Source organism: Nannospalax galili, unplaced genomic scaffold (assembly GCF_000622305.1).
Source record: "Nannospalax galili isolate Female #2095 unplaced genomic scaffold, S.galili_v1.0 scaffold1128, whole genome shotgun sequence".
NCBI lineage: Eukaryota > Metazoa > Chordata > Mammalia > Rodentia > Spalacidae > Nannospalax > Nannospalax galili.
Genome location: NW_008358632.1, coordinates 1,883,267 through 1,904,833, shown reverse-complemented (window position 1 = coordinate 1,904,833; position 21,567 = coordinate 1,883,267). Strand labels below are relative to the sequence as shown.

General features: G+C 42.5%; 1 protein-coding gene across 1 annotated transcript in view; it reads right to left on the bottom strand.

Annotated features, from left to right (window-relative positions):
* Positions 1-1,313: 1,313 nt before the first annotated feature.
* The window catches only part of Nsf (N-ethylmaleimide sensitive factor, vesicle fusing ATPase), a 171,834-nt gene continuing 151,580 nt past the window's right edge, over positions 1,314-21,567 (bottom strand). Inside the window, exons 18-21 of the mRNA XM_008821914.2 lie at positions 7,838-7,972; positions 6,514-6,627; positions 3,346-3,401; positions 1,314-2,901 (exon numbers count right to left, since the gene is read on the bottom strand). Coding sequence (XP_008820136.1) covers positions 2,880-2,901; positions 3,346-3,401; positions 6,514-6,627; positions 7,838-7,972 — 327 coding nt within the window. The 3' untranslated portion in view covers positions 1,314-2,879. The remainder of the gene's footprint in view (positions 2,902-3,345; positions 3,402-6,513; positions 6,628-7,837; positions 7,973-21,567) is intronic.

Here is a 21,567-nt window from a genome sequence, read left to right as displayed (position 1 = left end):
GAACTCACTATGTACAACATGCTAGATCACTTGTGGTGATCCTCCTGCCTCTGTCTCTTGAACTGGGATTACAGGAGTGCATCACCATATCCCAGCCTCTTTGCAGACTCCATCCTGGCCTCTTTTGGGCTCCTACTGATTACAGGTGTGCCTTCTGCATCTCTATGCTACTATGTCAGTGCATATCCTCCTGGGCTCATCTTGGGACCGGGCCTCAACAGTTTGCCAGCTGATGAGAAGCTTCAATCATTTTGCAATAACTTCTGAAATTAACATGTTTTTTTGAACTCTCAAACACACCCTTGCCCAGTCACTCTGAAGAAGCTTGTAGCCCAGTTGCCAAGCACAGAAAAGAAATTCCTGCTCTTGCCTTTTGTGTTTGGATGGAGCAGCTATTTATAGCTGACTCAATGCTTTGGGAAGTCTATTGATTGGGGCTTGATTATTAGACACAATTGAATCTACACCTTAATTCTGTGATGCATGGCTGAAACTTAATTTTTGGCTATGAAGAGACAGTTTCAAAACATTTTGGACACTAAGTACAATTACATAGATTTTGTATATTACATAAAAAAAAAATCCTCAGTGAAAATGTAAACATTTAGTTTAGATAAACGGTTTTAAGTTACATTTTCTGACAGCCAGTTAAGTTCATCCACACACAGATGGCAAACTCCGTGGCTCCCGTGCTCTGTCACCTGGCCACGCTCTTGTGCTCTGTGGCCCAGTCTAAGCTCACCTTCTTAAGGCAAGGAGACTAGGCTAGCCTCAGGAGCTTCCTCCCAGAGCTGAGGGATGGGGAGCTGCTGTCCAGGAAGTTGCTGAGGACAGCCTCTTCTCCAGACTCAATTTTTTCTGGGTTTTCTTGGACCGAACCTAGTCAGTGCCAAGGATTAAGTCTGTGATGTCTGCTATCTCAGAGAAATGCAGAAGCTATGAAGGACACCAAAATGAGCCAGGTGAAGACATGAGCCTAGCAGTCCCTTGGTTTGTATACTTCACAGGAAGAGTACTTGGCTGGGAAACAACTTTCCTCTCTGGTTTCTTACTAGTTCATGGCTCAGTAGCTCTGTTTTAAAAGGTAAAGTAAGAATCAAGCAGAAGTATAAAGATTCTTGTACATTAGCATTCTGATATGTGAGTAATCTGTTTCTTCTTAAAATTTTCTAATATGAGATTTGAAAAATAAACACTCCTTTCCCCATGCCAGCTGTAGAGGACAAGGAGGGTTCTTCTCCAAGCCCCTCTTCTTCACACATTCCCACCAGAAATCTAGGCTGTTTTGTACAGAATATTGGTCTACGCAATACTTCAAGTATATTTATTCTTTATTGCATTCCTTCAATATGCATTACACAATATAATATTTTTACTTTTCAATATAGTTCTGGACAAAACAAAAAGACATTAACCTCACTGAAGAAGAGACATAAGTTAACACATGTTCTGCTTCATGGGGAGTAAAGAGGAAGACCACAGGCAAACGGGTCCACGGCTCTAGCCACCAGGAACTGCAATTTCACAACACAATTTACACTTTTAAAGCTACAAAAAAGCCAAGGAAGAAAACCCAAAACAAAGTATACAGACAGCAAGATTTGGAGATGATTAGCCTTCTGTGGGGACAGTGACAGAGCCACACCCAAGTGCCACTGCAGCAGCAAGCCTACGGGGCGGCACGTGGCACCAGCTTAAGGATGGCTCTGATTGCTACCCACGTATTTTAAGCAGCAGCAGGGAGGGTGGCATGCACCAGAAGTCTCATCACCATGAACAATGACCCAATTAAAATTCTTCTGACTCACTGATAAGACAAATCACCCTCAAAAGGACTGCACGAGCTCCTCCCTTTGGAAAAAGTGTTCAGTACTCTGGAATGGACATTCGAGGGAGAGGACTCAGAGGTGGCTCATTTTGTTAGGTGATAGTGTTTTATGTGCTAGATATTACAGATCATTTGAAATACAAGAAAGATACTAAGTAAGTCACTAGGCTGAGGAGAAAAGAGTGATGATACTAATCAGCCTGTAACATCATCCTAAGGAATTGACCCACTTAGAGTTGGACACTAATTAGTGCTGAGAGGCCTGTAAAATGACTTAATTTCAGTATTTCTTTCTGTTTAGGGATGCACAGCTTTCTATGCATATCTTTCATAAGGTTTAACAACATTTACTGAGTGGTAATGATTAGCATATCTCTTACCACAGAGCAAATTAATTACATTCAGGGCATATCATAGTCACCACAGTAATGATCTGACTTCCTAGTAAGAAAGATTTCCTGATTGCAACTTGGAAACATCCTGAAAATGATTGAGAACAGCATCTCAGATATTCAAAGTCCCATCTCTTCAGGCAAATGGAATAACCTGTTCTGTGGGAGAGCCTCTCAACCAAATACCCAGTTAGTTACCTTTAGTGTCAGCATAGGGAAGCTCTCTGTTAAGGATCTCATGGAACTTACACCACCACACTTTGCTCTAGGTTTGCGTGCAGAAAGCCTACCTTCTAGGAGACCGAGTGCTGGCTTGTGGCATTCACCACATGTACTGATAGTTTTCTGGGGGTGGTGGTGGAGGAGAGCTTCACATGCTCAGTGTGCCTCCCACATGTGGACTCTGAGTAAGAAGGAATCATCTTAGCTTGCATGGACAGGAAAGCATAGCCGTCTAAAGCAAGTTTACACCTTGCACTGAACACTAGGAGACAGCTCTCAAAAAGCACACTGGTGTTTTATTGCACTGGTGATCATGCAGGGTGAGCATGTTGAAGGTGGAGGACATTTCACGTAGTCCTGTTGAGAGGATGAGTGAAGATACCAGGCCGTCTGCACCTTGGTCACTTCCCTTGGTCATTGTTGTAAACAGTCCATTTTCACTCGAAGTCCAGGGGGCTACTGCATGAGAAATATCCAAACACACACAGAGAACCATGAGCTCTGCAGAAGGTCATCCACCAAGAAATAACCAGAAACTTCTCAATGTTTTCTCTGCCCTTCCCACTATGCGTTTGCTATCTGATGGGCACTTTACAAAAGAAAATGGCTACAGCTCCATGCACATAAAAGCAGGTTCCAATAAATATGTACCATTACGTTTTTTCCTGCATTGTGACAAGGAAGTTTTGCGAAGCAGGACAGGGAGAGCAAACCAACAGAACCAACTTCCTTGCTTGGTCTCTCAGACCTACAACACAGGGAAGAATCTAATAAATGAAAACAAAGTTATGTAGGAAAGAAACCAAATTCATATGCACTGCACTGTATGAAACTCTCAGGGTAAGCACTGGGATTTCAGAGTGGTACCCATAGCGGGTGGTCCTGGGTGCTGTCTGTACTTACGCTCCTTCTTCTCTTAAGAGGGCCAAGAATTTCCTCACACGGTATTCAGGGTCCATCTAAAGTCATCAGAGAAAACAAAGAAGACACGTCAATGGCATCTCCTAACAAATACTCACTTCATGCCAGGGAGATGCTCAATCACACGCTTCCAGTGGCACACAGAAATGTGCCACCTGCTCCCTGGCCAGTGCTCTGATGCACAGCAAAGCAGATGATGTCATTTAAAAGCAGTGGGATTTCCCAACATGGAGAATCACTATACATTGGGTTCAAATGTCCTGACCCACTGGTCATTCACAGGTGGCTCCGGCCAAGTGCTCCCTCAGCTGGTGTTGGTGTGAGGAGGAGGAGCTCACGGGCAGGGGTTCACTCATGGGGGCTCAAAGGACAGCTAATTCACAGGTCTTATTGAATGAGTAAGACGGATCTTGAGCAACCAAACTGAAATTCATTAAATGACGAAAACAGAGCCTATGGTTTTTATATAATCAACAGCCTGGCTTTTCTTAGCAGCATGTCCCACAAACAGTTTCTTCAGTGTTCCTTGAGTACTTTCTTCTTTGCAATTACTGGAAACATTGTGCTGTCCCTAAGACAGCAGAGCTGGGTTTCTCTCTGGACACCTGGCCTCTGGCTGTGAATGTGTCACAGACCCAAGAAAAGATGGAAGGGTATGATCTGGGTTCTCAGTTCAGCCATCATTACTAATTATCTCTCCTGGTTGTCATTTTGTATCCAATAATTTGTTAAAGTATATTTTATTCTCATTGGTCTAAGGGAGATGTGGAGTTATCTGGAAAGAGATCATTAAAAACATCTTCAATTCCTTAAGATGAATTTTTACTGTAAGAAACGCGCCTCACCTTTAAAACATGTTGCAGAGCATTAGTCTGTTCCCAAGAGGGAACTCCCTGCCCTCCAGGAGCAGCTTGCAAATGTTAGGTGCAGCTGTGGGCAACCGAATTCCCCCCTTCAACCACTTTTTAATTTCTTCTCTTCTGTCCCAGCAAAACATTGAACAGAAGTTTCAAATGTATCAAAGTTAACAGGTCAGACTACAAAGGACTAAGAAAAAGTATGACTAGCTAACAAAAGAAACATTTTTCCTCTTTGGGAATAGAATTACATATGAATCAATTGTCAAAGTTCTTTTTAAAAACTGGAACTGGCTGGAGCTCAGCTGTAGTCAGCACTTGCAGGTCTTTGCCCATTAAATATATTTAATATGTGTGAGCAACGACTTACTGACTTGCCTGTAGCTATGGAATTAAAAGTCAAGAGAAAGGGAGGAAAAAAGTAATCTAGATAAATGACTTTATTCCCTCAGGTGACATCCAGTCAGAGCAGATCCTCAGTGCTGTGCAAGTTTTAACAAAATCGGTACGGCGAACAGAGGGAACATGACTTACATTCTGCTAAACTACATGCCTCTCCACTTGGGCTAAGGCTCCTAAGGCAGATCTAAAGAGGAGTCACTCAGCTGCACGGAATCCATTTGACATGAAGGGGTTCAAACTCAAGGCCTATGACGTGTCAGTCGCTCAAGATTAGGCCCGAGTGCCCCACTCTCACCTTCTACCCCACATACATAAGAAGCATTAACTTGATCACTGACCTGCAGGCATCAAAGGAAGAGGAAGGGAAGGGGGTTGGGGAGAAAAACTCAAAACTCGCATAGTTTCTTCTGTGCAATTATTTGAAAAAAAAGAAAAACTTGTGCTGAAACTTAAAAAAAAAAAGAGTGGAGTTGACTTTCTGACAGATTTATCTTTTTTCAAGGAAAGAGCTGATACACCTGTATGTGCACCTTTACCAGAAATAAGCCTAGGCAAAGGGCTCTGTCTGTGACTCTAATTTATTGCTCATAAGAGAAAATATATAAATTGACTTAAAAACAGTCCAGTAGAAAGTTCAATAAATCACTGGTTTCTGAAAACCACAAAAATTTAATTTTAAATTAAATTTACCAGAGAGGATTAAAAATTTTCTCCAGGGGCTAGAGACATGGCTCAGTGGTTAAGAGCACTGGCTGTTCTTCCAGAGGACCCAAGCTCAGTTCCCAGCCCCTACATGGCAGATAACAACTGTCCATACCTCCAGTTCCAGGGACCCAACACCTTCTGACCTCTGTCGGCATTGCATGCATGGAAGCACTTACATACATGCAGGCAAAACATTCAAACACAAATTAAAAAAAATTCTCTCCATATTTATAGTTTATTGGATCAAGAGTTTCCTTCAGCTGTGACTGTGAAGCTTAAACTTCCCAAAGCTCATACTGGTTGAAGGGCAGGCTGCTCAGTAGTGTATAATGCTTAGAATAATGCCAGTCTGTCTGTCTGTCTGTCTGTCTGAGGATGGATGGATGGCTAGATGGGTGGTGGGTGGATGGATGGACTCCATTCATTCATTCATTCATTCATTCATTCATTCATTCATTTGCTTGTTCATTTGTTCATGCAAAGTTTACTGAGCACTCTAGTATATGTTGAGCTATTCCAGGAGCTGTGGATAGTGAGTGATAGAAGGTATCTGGCTTCACGAAGCTTGCTATGCATATACTTAATATCCAGTACATCAGCATTCCAAAAAGAGGGAAGGGAAGTGGCAGTAGATATGAGAAAGTTCTAAAGAAGTTTTATCTGTCTCTGCCCAGGCAGCAGACTGAGGCTCAGTTTTCTACTAGATCCTGGATGCTTTGACTCGACAGCAGTCTGCATGGAACATTTAGAAGTCCAGTCAGGGGAAAATACCCAGAGGCTATGTCTAGTCTGTATAGTTCAACACACTTGTCCCTTGTACTGTCTCCCAGACCTCCTTTGCTATCTGTGCAGTCATTTACTGACCTCTGATGGGCAGCACCAACTCTCCTCCATAACAACCTGTGTGATCTGGGCCAATTCACTGACAACCTGTGGGACGTGGCACACTATCCATAAAGCAAGGGGACAGCTGGACAATTACTCTTTGAAGTACTTCCTGGTTCCAAGAATATAATAAATTAAAACTCAAAGTAACATTGTTACTCTTGTCTTCTATTTGTGAAGTTTAGAAGTAGGAACGTAACAATGTTATTGCTTGTTAAGGAATGAACCTAAGGAAAGGAATCAAGCCCTCTTGTGTACAAGCCCTCTTTCTTTGCATCAGGCAGAGAATAAAGTACCTCACCTGCAGGGACATCTCAATCAACATTAGTAACTTCTTGATTCCTATCCAGACTTTCTTCCCTTTCACTTGCTGTGCAATTGTGGTACGTTCCTTGTCCTTGAAGTTGCCCAAAAGCTACAAAAACAATAAACATTAATGAAGATATGTTTGCAGTATATAGATCAGCCTGCTCACCCTTAAGACAACAGTGGGAAAAGCGACCTGACTCGGATAAGCTGACCTTCCTACCCCCTTAGGTGTGATCATAAAAGGAAAAAATGGCATCTTGGCATCTGTGTTTTCTTTCTTTTCATGAAAGGAAAAGCTGGTACCTTGGTATCTGTTTTTTTGTTTGTTTTTAAGACAAAGTCTTATTCTGTAGCCCTGACTAGCTTCAGACTCATGGAAATTCTTTTGCTGTGGCCTCCTGAGTGCTGAGTTTACAATGTCTAGAATAAAACTTACATTTTACACTATTTTTCTAGAGACCTCTACTATAACTAAGAGATTTGCAGGTGAAATAGCTTCAATTCATAATAAATACAGTTTAAAATTTTAACATTCCTTCCTATGAACAATCTATATGTGTCAAAGCAGAAGAAATTCAAATGTTTGACTCAACCCAGACACAAAAGGCTGCTCGAACAGGTAGCCTAGACATGTTTCTCAAATGCACAGCTTCTATTTTGTTGGGAGCAAACAGCTACTCTGTTGAGTCGTGAGGCCTTCAAGCTGAACTGACTCTACCATACAGAACTCCTTAGGTCATATTTTCCAACAGATTTCATCAAGTCATTTGTGTACATTAATATTAATCAAAGTTTACTGAAGCATTTTTTTTTAAATTAAAGATTTTATCATCCTCAAAAAATTTAAGAAAACATGTCTATATTATAAAGTTGTTAGTGAAGTTTTGGTAACTTTTGGTAGCCTTTTTTGCAAAGACTTTAATAACTGTTCTAGTTTTTTTAAATGCAAAGAATGTGCTGCCAGCCACTGTGAAGAGCTGATTTTTCTACACAGTGATTACTTCCCACCTTGCATTCCACCCTCCAAATTCCTGGCCATGTAGTCTTTAAGTATCAAATATATGCTGGGAACAGAGCAGCTGACTCCTGGCAGCTTGTATGCTGCCCACAGCCAGGACTGGGAAGTTAATGCACTTTTTTGCATTCCTCTTCTTCCTCTAGTTCCTGAAAACCATTGGAGGTAATGTCCCAGGATCTCACATTCTAGGGTAACTTAAGTCATTTACTAAATGCCAGGTGGAACGGCTGGTTGCCCCTCCACATCATCTCCAGCCTCAACTTCTCTCTGATAAACAGATATGTTGACCCACGGTCACCTCCAAAGCTTCTAACAGCTGCTCTCCTGTGGCAATATTGGGCACGTGGATGGTGGTGCTGAAAGCGTTGAGCATTTCCATTTCCTGAAGGACATCTTTACGGCTAGTTGTCCCAATGATGAGAAGCTTGCGGCCCTGATTACAGGGAGAAAAATGTGTTAAAATACACAGAAAAAGACTAGGAAACTAAAAGAAACTTGATCAAAATGAGCAAAATCCATTTACTGGGCAAAATACAAAAGATCAGGATTTTCCAAATAAAATTCTAAAAGAATTGCAAAAGTGTAATAGCTTCTTCACACCATTTGTAAACCAGGGAGACACCAAACCAAACTGAAAGAGAGCAAAGCGTAGGCCTGCAATTCTGTCCTCGGGCCAGCATGGTGTGTGCATGATGGGAAGTGGGATTTAAAAGAAAACACACACAAAAAAACAGTGACTGAACTTGAATCTGTATTGCCAGCTCAGCAGGGCATTAGTAAGCTTTCTAGGAGCATGGTAATAATAGTTTCCATTTATGCAACACTTACTATGAAAGGCATAGGCTAAGTGTCATATAATTGTCTCATTTACTATTCTAAGATTTCATTTCATCAAAAATATACAAAAATGTGTTTAAATTAAGCCAGGCTTATGCCAGCAGTCGATTCCCCCTCAACTCTCCTCTTGTTCCATATTTACTTCTTTAGCTCTGAAAAGGCTGCAGTAGTATTTTAGTTTTTTGCTAAATGTGTGTTAGTGGGGATTTACTAATCATCCTACTGCTCCTCCCACAATAGAAGCTATTTCTCAGCCTTCTAGGTTAGAGCTACATTATTTATTATGACCATGTAAATATGATTTTCAACAAAGCCATGTAGAATACTACTTGAATTTCCTCTCTTAAGCAACATTTTGGTTTTACAAGAGTTTATAACGGCCCCCGCAATCTCCCCTTTGCTTGGCTAACGGGGCACTGATAAGTTATCCTTAAATAGACACAACCACAAATCTACCTTTAGAATGTCCAAACTCATTAGGTAATTTGAAGTTTTGGGCTTTCCTTCGTCTTCTTGCAGTGCTAGAGACTAAACCCAGGGCCTCCCGTATGCTAGGCAAGCTCTATCACTGGGCTACATCTCACCCCAAATTTTATTTTTTCTGGAAGACATTCTCCTCTTGTGTTCCTCTGTCCTCACAGTTCAATCTAAACTGATTGTTCTCTAGGTCTGCTACACAGCAGTATTTCTAGAACTTTCCTCTCTCCTCTATGAGATCTCCAATGTCCTCCTCTTCCTTCTCCCACAAGGTGCATATACCCAAAAGCTTCTGAGAAAATGTGTGTGGGAGGTAAATGTAAAGACCCTGCATGTCTGGAATGCCTTTATTTTGCCCTTAACCTTAGGTCCTCTGTCTTACATCTCATAGACTGGCTAGGTATAGAGACTATGGTTGGAAACAGCTGTTCCTTGACAATGTTGATGGCATTGTTCTGCCGTCTTTTCATTGGTGTTGCTGGGGAGAAGACTGGGTGCCATGCCATTTCTGACCCTTTGCTCTACCCTTTTATTACACATATTTAAGAATGTTTATTTGTATGTTCTTGAGATGGGTCTTTCTTTACTCATTCTGTGGCAGTAGATGAGTTCTTGCTAAACTGGAAATCCCAATCACTCAGATCCAGGGACTATCTTGAATTAGTTCTTTGAGAATTCCTCCCATCCATTTTTGCCATGTCCCCATGTCCTAATTCATGACTCTCTGGGAACTCCAGTAGCCAGAGTTTATTTCTTTCTCTAACACTTGTTGGGTTAGCATCAACTGTAACTTGGAGCTATTAAGCTATTTTTCATTTCTAGCTTTCTGAGTGTTTTCCTTCCTATTGCATTCTACTGTGTTTCATGGATACAATATGTTATTTTAGGGTTTTTTAATGTGTGTGCTTTCTTTTTTTAGTTTTTGCTTTGAGACAGGGTTTCACTATGTAGTCCTGGCCAGCCTGGAACTTGCTATGTAGACCAAGCTGGCTTCAGTCTCATAGAGATCTGCCTGCCTCTTCCTCCTGAGTGCTGGGATTAAAGGCGTATACCACCATGCCTGGCTCAGTGTCTTATTTTAGATTTCTGTGAACGCTAGAGATTTAAACAACTGTTCTCTTTTGTACCCTGCTCTGTCTTGTTTCCTCTGAGTTCCTTCTCCCCTACTTGCTTACTGGAGGCTGTCCTCAAGTGTGATTGCTGGATGACTGTTCATACTTGAGAGTCAAGCCATGGACTGGAATCTCTATATGTAAGTGCCTCAATATAGGATGATCCTGTACAAGCTGGCTGATTACTGGGAGTCCCCAAAGATCAGTATCTGCAATTGCTTTTTTTCCAGAGAAGAATGCTCCATTCTCCTTTCTGAGGGCTACAAAGCTGCCAGCGTACTGGGAATCAACGTGGCCAAAGCTGGAGTAACTCACCATTTTACTCAACCCTATCTTTAGTATGGCATCTCTGCAGATCACTGTCTCATTTAATCTTCACCGTAATCATGAGAATGAATACCAGCACTAGTCCCATTCTGGTGATGCTACTGAGTCAGAAATCAGTGATTTGTTCAAGGTCAAAAACTAGTACGCGATGGAGCCAAGGCCAAAGTACAGATCAGACTCAACTTGCCTACTACCTCTCTTCCTGAAGAAAAACGCACTTGAAAAAAAAAACTTGGAAAATGGAAGAGAAGTAAGTTTTAAACTCATTCTTAGATTTATAACACGTAGTTCATAGATAAAAATTTTTTTGAGACCAGGTCTCATTATACAGACCAGGCTGGCTTTAAATTCACAGGGATCCACCAGTCTCTGCCTCCCAAGGGCTGGTATTAAAGGCATGTGCTCCACACCCAGCAGACAGATACACTTTTTTTTTGTTGTTGGTCTTTTTGAGACAGGGTCTCCCTGTTACCCCAGCTGTCCTGGAACTCACTATGTAGACCAGGCTGGCCTTGAACTCAGAGAGATCCGCCTGCCTCTGCCTCCCAAGTGCTGGGACTACAGGCGTGCGCCACTACGCCCAGCTTTTTAATACAATCATTGAACCTGTTCACAGATCTGAGAAACTCAGGGCATTAATATAAATGAACTAGCAGGAATAAATTTTAAGAAACTGAGATCAAATGCCAAAATAACTTCAATTTGGGTTTTGCAAACATTACACCACTGTCAATAGGTATAACAGTGTTTCTTAATCCTGCTCATTGTTTTAGTCCATCCACATGCTAGGAATAATCAAGGCACCACCACAGAGGCCTATAAGAAACAAAGCAGAAGGCTGGGCTGTAGCTCACTGGTGGAGTACTTGCCGTGCAGTACTTGCCCTGATGCCCAAAGCCTGGGTTCAAGTCTTCCCACACAAACATATGCACCTGTAAGTATGCACAGTCATAGGAAAAGATGAAGAAATGCCCTGGTACTATTAGCTATGAATAGAATTCAGGGTGGAAGTATGCAGATTAAAGGCTGGTTGTTACTACTAGTCAATAAATCAACTAGTTAAAAATCAAGTGTTTATCAACACACATTCACCAAGTTCCTAGATGACCATGGAATGACCTTTTAAAGAGAGGTAGAAAGATCAAATCAACAACAACAAACCCAGAGATGATGCCATATAGAAAGGAAGCATATTATACACATGGATGTCAGGCAGAGGGCAGAGACCTGGCAGAAAAATTTGCCAGGGAGAGTACATGGGCTCAGTCTTAAAGAATGGGTGAGCAGATCAGGAAGATGGAGGGGAAGGACAATGTAAGTCAGAGGGAGCAGAAATAGATTAAATACAAAGGCAAAATAACAAAACAAAAGCTGGGGTGCTGATGTAATTACAAACATGAAAAGACATATATTTCTACTCTAACAAAAAAAAGGTGCTTTTATACTAAAAATACTTTAACAATAAATTCTAACGCTAACCTCAGACCGCATTTCCCAAAGCTAATTGATACCAAAGGCCACACATACTGGAATATTCCCATTACAATTATTATCACTATTTTTGACACAGTATTGTTAAGTGTTGTTAAGTGTTAAGCCAATTAAGACTGACCTCCAGCTCCTGAGTTTGAGTGTGTCTCCTGTTACAGCCTTCTGGCTCTTTCCAACTAAGGAAAGCTTTTTAAGGAGGGTTTGTAACAACCTATGCTCTAAACTCAAATTCCCTCATCTTGCTCCTCTCTCACAGAGGATAACACTGGCCTACCAAAAAGAGCGACACTGAAGTTCTAGCTCATTATCAAAAGCTGGACTTCGCAACTGCTGCCATTTTCCTGGTGAGACCTTCTCCTAGGACTACGATGCTCTGCTCTTTGGAGTGTTGAAAGATTGAGAAATGTGGGGTAACTTATAATGGAGATGCTAATTTATGTTTTGCTTTTCTTCTTGTTTAACAAGACTGCAAACACTGCAAAGAGGTCGTGACCCAGGCAAGTTCAGGCCTTGACTTGTAAAGCATCATCTTTAAGAAAACACTGAAAAACATTACCAAATAATTAAATTATGCTGGATCATTCTGTATATTAATTAGTGGTAATGTTCATCTGGAAGTGTCAGCATGGAAAAGCAGTTCTGGATGTACTAATGTAACAAATCACTCTGGGTTATCCTTGAAGGGTAAAAGCCTCCAGCAGCATGCAAAGGGAGTATAGCTTTAAAAGGAAGAGTTCAACCCAAGGGGGAAATCTGTCTTGCTAATGTGTGGCTACCGGCTTTAAGCCCAGAGTGCCCAAACATGCCCCTTGGAAGAAAGGAAAAAAAAAAAAGCAGTGATAACCTACTTGTGGGGCGGGGAGTTGCTCCCAGCATACTCTACTGAGATTTGCTAGTCCTGAAGAGATAAAGAAAAAGCCTAAATAAAATGACTAGCTGCCAATCGGATTATGATAAACATTGTTCCAAGGTTAAATAAGTATTAGTTAACTAAGTCTTAGCACCATAAGAAGCAACTCAGGTGAAAACATTACCATGAAAAAGGCAGGGCTCAGTCAGGTGTTGATCCTTCAAAAAACCACTTCTTTACATGGTGAAGAATGAGCAAGCACTAAGCAGCATCTAAGCCTTTTGCCACACAAAGGGCTAACCAGATAATCCACACCCTTTCAGAGGTTTTGCCCATTGATTGGCCCCAATCAACTGATTTGTAACAAAAGTTCATGTGGAAGAAAGCTTTTTTTTTCCTTTTCCTAAATAAAAATGCCACCAATATAATAACTGCAGTGAAATGGAAGGGCTGGTTTCAACCTATGGAACAAAAGTAAAGTCAGTTATGCAGGAAAGAAAGGCCATTCAATGCAGGGCAAATGTAATACACTCTTGGTAAGGAGAATTAACTGGGAACAATTGGAAACCCTGAAATGGATTAAGAAGAGAGTTTAAAAGTGAGGTTTAAGACTGCTGTGTGATGTGGGCCTTAAACTTTATTTTCTCATGATTACAATTTGATGTTTCTGTAAATGAAAGTGAAAAAGTGTCACAATATTAAGAATTTGGAAATCTAGCAAGCAAAAGATGAAACTAACATTAGCTAATTGGAGCATTAATAAGAATTTATTCTTTCTTAGGTACACAAATGCGCCTTCAAAGTGATTGCAATTTAGCTGGGAAAACTGGCAAGTCAGCATGCAAGGGGCCACTACCAAGCAATGCACCAGCAAACATCAAGTGCCAAAGGCTGCGGGGACTTGGAGGCACTGGCACACCAGGAATTTCTCAGAATGGGGTTACCCAGAAAGAATGCTGCACAGCTGCTGGGACCCGTGTGAAGAGGAGGCACTTGCAAGCTGGAGAGGGTTCGGTGGGGGTGGGAACAGGACTACAGATCAACCCCATGTGGGTGGTAGAAGCAGCTGAGCCCAAGACCAAGTCCCTTTGGAGAAGGTGAGGTCACCAATGAGAGGAAGACAGAATGCTAAAGGAAGGAGATTTAGCATAAAAAGCATCAGGAGAAGCCAAAGAAGGGTCTTGAGAAGGAAGAGCTGTGGTGGAGAGAAAGGGTGCTGGCAGCTGCCGGCAGGACAGCTCCTCCTGTGGCCTTGGATGAAGCGGCCCTACTGATGTATGCCAGTTCTAAGACTGAGCTTCCCCAGGAAGGGTGCTGTGTCCTTTAGCCCATAGCTTACACATATGAGGTCCTTTTAATGCCAGCCAGAGAGTGGGGGCGATGGGGGTTGGGGAGTAGAGCAGGGAAAGCAATGGAAGACAGGCAAGTCTCCTGATGGTCCAGTAGCTTGTGCAGTAGAAACAGTCCAAGTGCCACCATTTTACATCTGGGTGGTTGGGGTAGATTGTCTCAGCACAAGACTCTTCCTCAACCCTAAGAATGGGATTAGAAAAATCCTACCTATTTGTGAGACAGAGCATGAGGCCTGTGCCATCACTGTCACAACTGGCAAGAATGAGGGGAAGCAAGAATGTGCAGGGGAGCCAGGATATTAGGGTTCACACTGCTAGGGCAGGTGAACAGCAGGACCAGAGGTTCTTCCCCCCCCAAGCTCCCCCCAGGAATGATACTGAGAATACATACTTCTGGGCACCAAGGCTTGCTCTGAACAGGGAAGACAGAGTGTCTGGGGCAACAATGAGGCCCAAGGAGGTCAAAGCCTCAGGCCATATACCTTCTTGGAAGGGCTCACTGCAGTGGGACTTGAGGGGCCTCCAAGAAAGGGAGAAAAAAAATCAGAGTAGAGGCTAGCCAGAAGCTTTCCTTGCAGAAAGTGTTTCTATTACTTTTTCTGGCTTCATTCTTGGGATGAGAATAGTTTCTCTCATTTTTAGTTAGCTTGTACTGTGGGCAACAGAGACCTTAACAAAGTGTCTGCCTGATTCTAGTACTTCCCTCACTGCACTTAGGAGAGGACAGGCCTGACTACTTTTCGGTCTCTAGGCTCCCTGCACATCTCATCTGCCCCAGTCCTGGAAGCATTCAGCCCAGCTGCCTGGCACACAGCAGGTGTCCCAAGAGTTCCCCTTCCTTCCCTCCACATTCGCTTGGGCTTTGCCCTGTCAAGGGTTTGCTTGAATGTCTGCTTTTCCACAGGCTTCAGGCTTACGCAAGCCCAGCTCACCATGCTTCCCCCACTTAGTCTGCTCTCCCCACAACGAAATCACCTTTTATATACTATCTACTTGACTCACTCTCTGTATTTACTTATTATTATGTGTCTCATGAGTGTTTTGTGAGGCCAGGACTTAATGTCTCTTTGGTTTTACTGATGTAGCCAGAGCTAGTACAGTGCCTTGTGCAGAGTGCAAAGTTAATAAACACATGTTGAACAAATGAATGATGATCTCACTGCAGGTTTCAAGAGTAGGAGATCACTCCATTGTTACATTCTTTTTCCTGGCCCTAGAAAAATGTACATTATATCAAATGTTCAACAGGAAAATATCTACCATTTCAGAGAGTCTACAGCCCTAAGTGTCTAATGCTATACTATGTATACTGTTTTTTTTTCTCTCTCCCTCCCTCCTTTCCTTTCCCTTCCCCTTTTCCCTTTCCCTTTTCTTTCCTTCCTTTTTTGAGTCAGGGTCTCTCTATAGCCCCAGATGGCCTAGAACTGGCTATGTAGACCAGGCTGGTCTGGATCTCACAGAGCTCTGCCAGCTTCTGCCTCCCCAGTCCTGGGGTTAAAGGTGTGCACACCACCGCGCCCAGTTTACTATACCATTTTAAAGAAAATACTCCAAAAAGAATGGTACATGTCCTCTGTTTACAATTTAAGCTGATGCTGAAGGCTGTTCTGTTCATCAACTCCTCAGCTACTCACGACATACTGCAGGCTTCTCTAGCTATTAAAGTAAGTTAATAAGATAAGAAGTGCCGTCTCCTACAGCACTTGCTTTCCCAGAAGCCAAACGAAAAGACTGACTGCCCTTGAAATCGGCCAAGAGGGCTGAGATTGTAGCTCAGTGGCAGCGAGCTTGTCTACAAGCAGGAAACCCTGGGTTCAATCCCCAGCATTGCAGAAAAACACACCAAGGAGTCAGGGCAGCAGCAGCGGGTGGAGAGGGTCTACACCGTCCAACCCAGGATGCTCTTGCTGCTCCTCCTCCCTCTCCTTTTCTTCCTCCTTTTTTCTCCTTCAGTTAAATGTTGAATACCAAAGGGAGGATGTTTCATATAAATCATGCTGTAACTAGGCAGACAACAACACTTAAATTCTCCATTAGACTTTACCCTGGAGCACATTCTTAGTGTAGCCCTTTGTAACCATCCTGGTGCTGCAAACAGAGCCCAAGACAAAAGGAGGGGACCTCGGGTGCTGACGGGGTAGGAACAAGAAGCTTAACTCTGGGTAATTTTAAGCAGGCAAAGCAGACTACTTTGTGATATTAAAGAATCTTTCATAGCAATTCATGAGAAAGACACTGAATCACCTTGTTTTACACTTGGGGCCTCTCCTAAAGATTCCCTGCTCCTCTCCTCTCTCCCTTCTCAGTCTTATAGTTGAAGAACCTGGGAGAGAGACATGTCTGGGCTCTTAAACCCAGAGGGGGAGCTGAACCTCGAGTTCAGGCTCACTGGCTTTCCATTAGCTGTAAGGTCCACTGTTTTTCATCTATGTTGTTGGTTATTTAATTACTTTTGTGATGCTAGGGATTGAACCTACAGCCTCAAGCACAGCAGTCAGGAGCCTCCCCCATGTGCAATTTTAAACTCGTATCCACGATAGCTGTTCAATTAATTATGAGTAGAAGACCTGCTAGGAATGATGACCCCTGAGTTCCTAGGAGAAAAGATTAAGTAAAGAAAATAAAGTTATACTGACCATACCACACTATTTTTAATGCCAGAAGGAATGGTTCTGTGTAGTTGTGTCTTTAACAAACTGCTTAGCAAGTCTAACTCCCATAAAGCACCTCAGCTTTCAGCTTGACATGCTGTAAATTAACCCCTCTGTCTGAACATGGCAGCCTTTTTCCCAGCTTATTTCTACTTCTTGGTTTTTATCCTCAGCACTTCTCTTTCTGATGCAAGCTTTTAGGAGTTGTGCCGGTGTGCAGTTGTCTCATGTTCATATTTCCAAGTTTTCCTTTTCCCCACACTCTGCCCTCACTTGACCCTACTCAAGTTACCCGACACTTTTAGGCCTCAAACTTCAGAACATGGTTACAGTATGTCCAGCTATAATACTTAAAAAGAGGCAGTTTGGCCAAAATTTCAACTATTCAGAACGTAGACAAGAATAAAAAACGAAGCCACATCCTCTAATGTCTAAAGCTGAAAAAAAAGAACGTAAGGGTGAGGCAGCCTTATTCAGTAACCTGACCAGTAGGCATAGTGTCCTAACCTCTAAGACTCTGAAAGGTCCATGAATGTTCTAATTAGAACATCCTAATTGGATGTGGGGAACTCTTGGGTTGAAGATTTTTTTAAAAAATTTTTTGAGGTGGGGTTGAGACAGGGTCTCATTATGTAGCCCTGGTGGGCCTGGAACTTGCTTTGTAGACCAGGCTGGCCTCGAACTTGTAGAGATTGCCTGCCTCTAGCTCTCGAATGCTGGGATTAAAGGCATGTACCACCATGCCAGGCTTGGGTTGAAGATGTTTTAATATTGCAGTAACACATTCATCTTTATAGCAATAACCAAAAAAAAATTGTAATTAAGTATTTGTTCATGGACAAAGCCCCCTCCACACACACACACAAAGTCACACTATGTCCCTGCTCTGGCTGACACCACAGTCTTGTTACTCTTACTGGAAGAGGTTCCTGGTGGCCACTCTCCTTAGTTCTCACAGAGGGACACATCAGAGACAGGCAGATGCCCCTCTCACTGGGATCTTGCAAGCAGCAGCGGACAGCAACACCACTGAGAAAGAGAGGCACAAAAAACTCAACACATAGGGCATTTGGGTCTCCTTAATGACTGCCATGCAGACTCTGCATTCCAACGTCTCTTGCAGAGCTCACTAACACATGGGTAATGAGAGTTCTTATTAACACAGTGTTTAGGATATTTTGCTTCAGATCAAAGATGTATGTGGCAATTTTTCCTCTTAAAACTCTTAAAAAGTCTAAAGTATAACATTTGGTAAAGATACACATCAGTCATTAGAAAAAAGTGAAGCTCCCAATTTCTTATGAATCCTATTCTTTTCCCCTAGTGAAAAATGAACATGAGATGTGAAACCTAAGATGTATCCCTACACCCAAAATGTAGCCCCAAATACCCAAGAATCTTTGCATGAAGTGATACAGCTCTGCTAACTTGGGCATAGGTTCATCCTTCACTGTCTCCATAGCCGTGGAGCAGGCGTCCCTGCAATGGCACGATGGCCCCCAACTACATTTCCCCTTTACTCAACTTTCAAGATCAGGACCAAGGACTCTCAGGTAAAACGAACCACACTTGCCCTTGCGTTTCACTGGAACTGTATAACCTGTGAATTCTAGCTACATGCCTTATCTTCACCTCTGGTTTGTGACAGGGACACCAGCCTCTGTGTGAATCAGAAATTCACACAGGAATTAGAAGACAGTGGTCCAGGTGAAGGCACCCTGCACTTGCTGCTGCTCGCCAGCAAACAGGTACCTCTGCTCCTCTTCCTCAGGGTGGGGGTTGCTAGAGAAATCCCTAAAGGTAAGTATGTCCCAAACACTGCAGGCCATTCACAGACACTGAAAAGTTACTTGATTTTTTTTTGAAATTCAAATTCAGTGAAGTACCCTAACTACTGGGGTGCAGTGGACAGCTTGGTGAGTGGAACGGGGGTGGGTGCTGGACGATGATCTCTATTTGCCACTTCACCTGTGCACTCCTTGCCTACAAGCTCCACAACCAAGCAGGGGGCTCTGACAGAATATCCTACTCATGTTTGCTTTTCTATACTTGTAGAGTAAGAATAAACATATATTATATGTGCAGTCTAATAAACACAGGTGTTCCTTAAGGATGTATTTCAACCTTGCATGTCTAAAGAAATACTATGGATGGAAAAAAAACAACCAAACCCTTCCCACCACCCATTCATGAGAATTACAACTGTCTCCGTTTATCTTGGTCAACTTTAGTCTCGAGTGTTTTACCACCTTAAATTCAGATGGAAAGCATAGCAATGAGCTGAGCCAAGGACAACTGTAAAGAGCCACGGGGCACTTTCACAAACACAAAGTAAGTTTTAAAGACATTATAATACATCATAGGCCTAAAGGAAAAGGCAAGGCTGGAAACATCTACCACAAAGGCACAGACCTCAATATGGGGTGTGCTCATTTCATTTTGGTGGGGGCAGACAGCAGGTTAGGTGCAAAGCAATGAAGTTAAAGAGTCTTGACAGTTATGCTAGATAGGTAAGGTGGCACAGGACTGGAATCCTAGCACTTGGGAAGTGGAGGTGGGAGATCAGGAGTTCAAGGTCAGCTTCAGTTCCATAGGAAGTCTGAGGTTTGCCTGGGTGGGCTGTATAAGACCCTATCTCAAGAAACCAAATCAAACAGTTATGCTGCTGGGCTAAACATAAATAACTATACAGACATTAAATTTTTATTTTTCCTGATTATCAAAGTAATATGTTTACTGTAGGAAATTTATAAAATGTAGAAAATGAAACAGGAAAAATCACATACAATCTGCCAACTGAAGCACAGCAGTTGTTTTTAGGGTGGAGAAATAAAACTTCCTTTTACTTTATTTCACGCTTCAAAGTACTGCTTTTAAAAATTGTTTTAAAGTGAACACCATCTTATAAAGTTTATATGAAGGGGCTGGAGAGTTGGCTGAGTGGTTAAGAGCACTGACTTCTTGCAGAGGACCTAGGTTCAAATCTCAGCACCCACATGGCAACTGTTTGTAACGCCAGTTCCAGAGGATCTGACAGCCTCTTCTGTCCTCTGAGGGCACTGCATGACATGGGTGAGTTTGCATACATGCATGCAATACATACATGCATGCAATACATACATACATGTAAAAATAAAGCAAATAAAAAAATAAAGTTTCTATGAAAATTTGGGGTTGCTGAGCTCAAAATCTGTCTTCTATAGTATTATTGGCATATATGCAGAAAATTTGGAGGCCAATTGATGGAAAGACAATTATAAAAACCAATTTGGGGAGTTCTAGGTTATAAGTATGTGACACTACACCTAAAAGGGTTCAGCTTTTACATCTGACTTCCAGGCATTGGTGTATGAACGTGTAAGTCAATTCTTAGTAAAATACAACTACAATCAGGGCAGAATAACCCAGCACAAGTCATTTAGACTTTAATGTAAATTCACATCCTATAACAGTGTCATAGGAGATGTGGGGAGAAAGCCTGACTACTTTAGACAGTAGCTAAATGAAGAGAAGGGAGAAATCTCAGGCATAGAACAAGGCATCTGGAGCTCCCCAGCCAAACCACCAACTTCCCCATTTTCCCCCAGCTTTGGCAAGCAGCAAGCTCAAGCTTTGCATTACAAGAAGCATGTTCCTGCTCTGCATGTTCCTCAGGACTGACCAGTCTGTGCCTGGTTCACTCACTCGTTGCTACTGGAGCGATCTGAGGATGCAAGATAGATTTCTCTGGTCTATACTTAGCTATGTACTCCCTTTCTCCTCTCTCTCTCTCTCTCTCTCTCTCTCTCTCTCTCTCTCTCTCTCTTCCCCCCACCCCCTCTTATTTGATTTTGAGACAGGGACTTAATGCTGTAGCTAGAACACACTATATCACTCAGGCTGGCCTCTAACTCACTTGAATTCTCCTGCTTCAGCCTCCAAGTTGCTAGGATTACAGGCATAAGCCATCATGCCTGGCTCTCCTTTTCCTTGATAACTGAAACTTCACTATGACAATAACTGGGATTGTGAATGGAAGTTGGTTTTTACTTAAGGCCAGTTCTGGATGTAGGCCCAGTTTACAAAGTGCTTTTCATCTTGCTGCTGTCACTTGGTATTGCTCCTTCTCCTTGCTTCCTGTCACTATTCTTTCTCCAGAGGCCTGCCATCTTCCGCGGCTTGTTCCAGGGCTACCTAGGGTAGGACGTCTGACAGCTAGGGGCAAAGAAAGCGGCTATGCTCTTTCTTGTGCCCCTCTGTGGCTGGTTCCTCAGCATAGCCACCTGAAGCCTAGCTCATTTGATGGGGCTGATTACTTTTTTGTTTCTATTTGTTTGGGGAGCCATCTTCTTTGAAATGAATAATCAGCTAACACTTAAACTGTGCTTTGCAGTTTATTTTTATTTTTAGTCAGGGTCTCACTATGTAACCTTGGTAGGCCTGGTACTTGCTATATAAAGCAGTCTGGCTTCAAACTCAGAGAGATTCATTTGCCTCTACCTCCTAAGTGCTGGGATTAAAGGTGTGTGCCACCAAGACCAGCTGCTTTGCAATTTATAAAGACTCACAAATGTGGTTCTTGGACTAGGAGCTCAGTTGGTCAAGTACTTGCCTTGAGTTTGAGCCCCAGAACTTATGTTAAAAAATATCTTGGCATGGTGCTGCACGCTTGTAAACCCGACACTTGGAAGGAGAATACAGGCAAATTCTTGAGCTCATTGGTCAGCAGGCTTGGCCTACTTGGTAAGCTACTGGTAAGCTCCAGGCCAGTGGGAGAATCTGTCTCAGAAGAAACAAGGTACGATAGCCCCTGAGGAATGACACCTGAAACTGTCCTCTGGCTTCCACATGAGCTTGCACACATATCCACATGTATGTACACACAAGTACACACCCACATATACACAAAAGAATCATAAATGTGGTTCTTATTTCCTACAACTAAAATAATT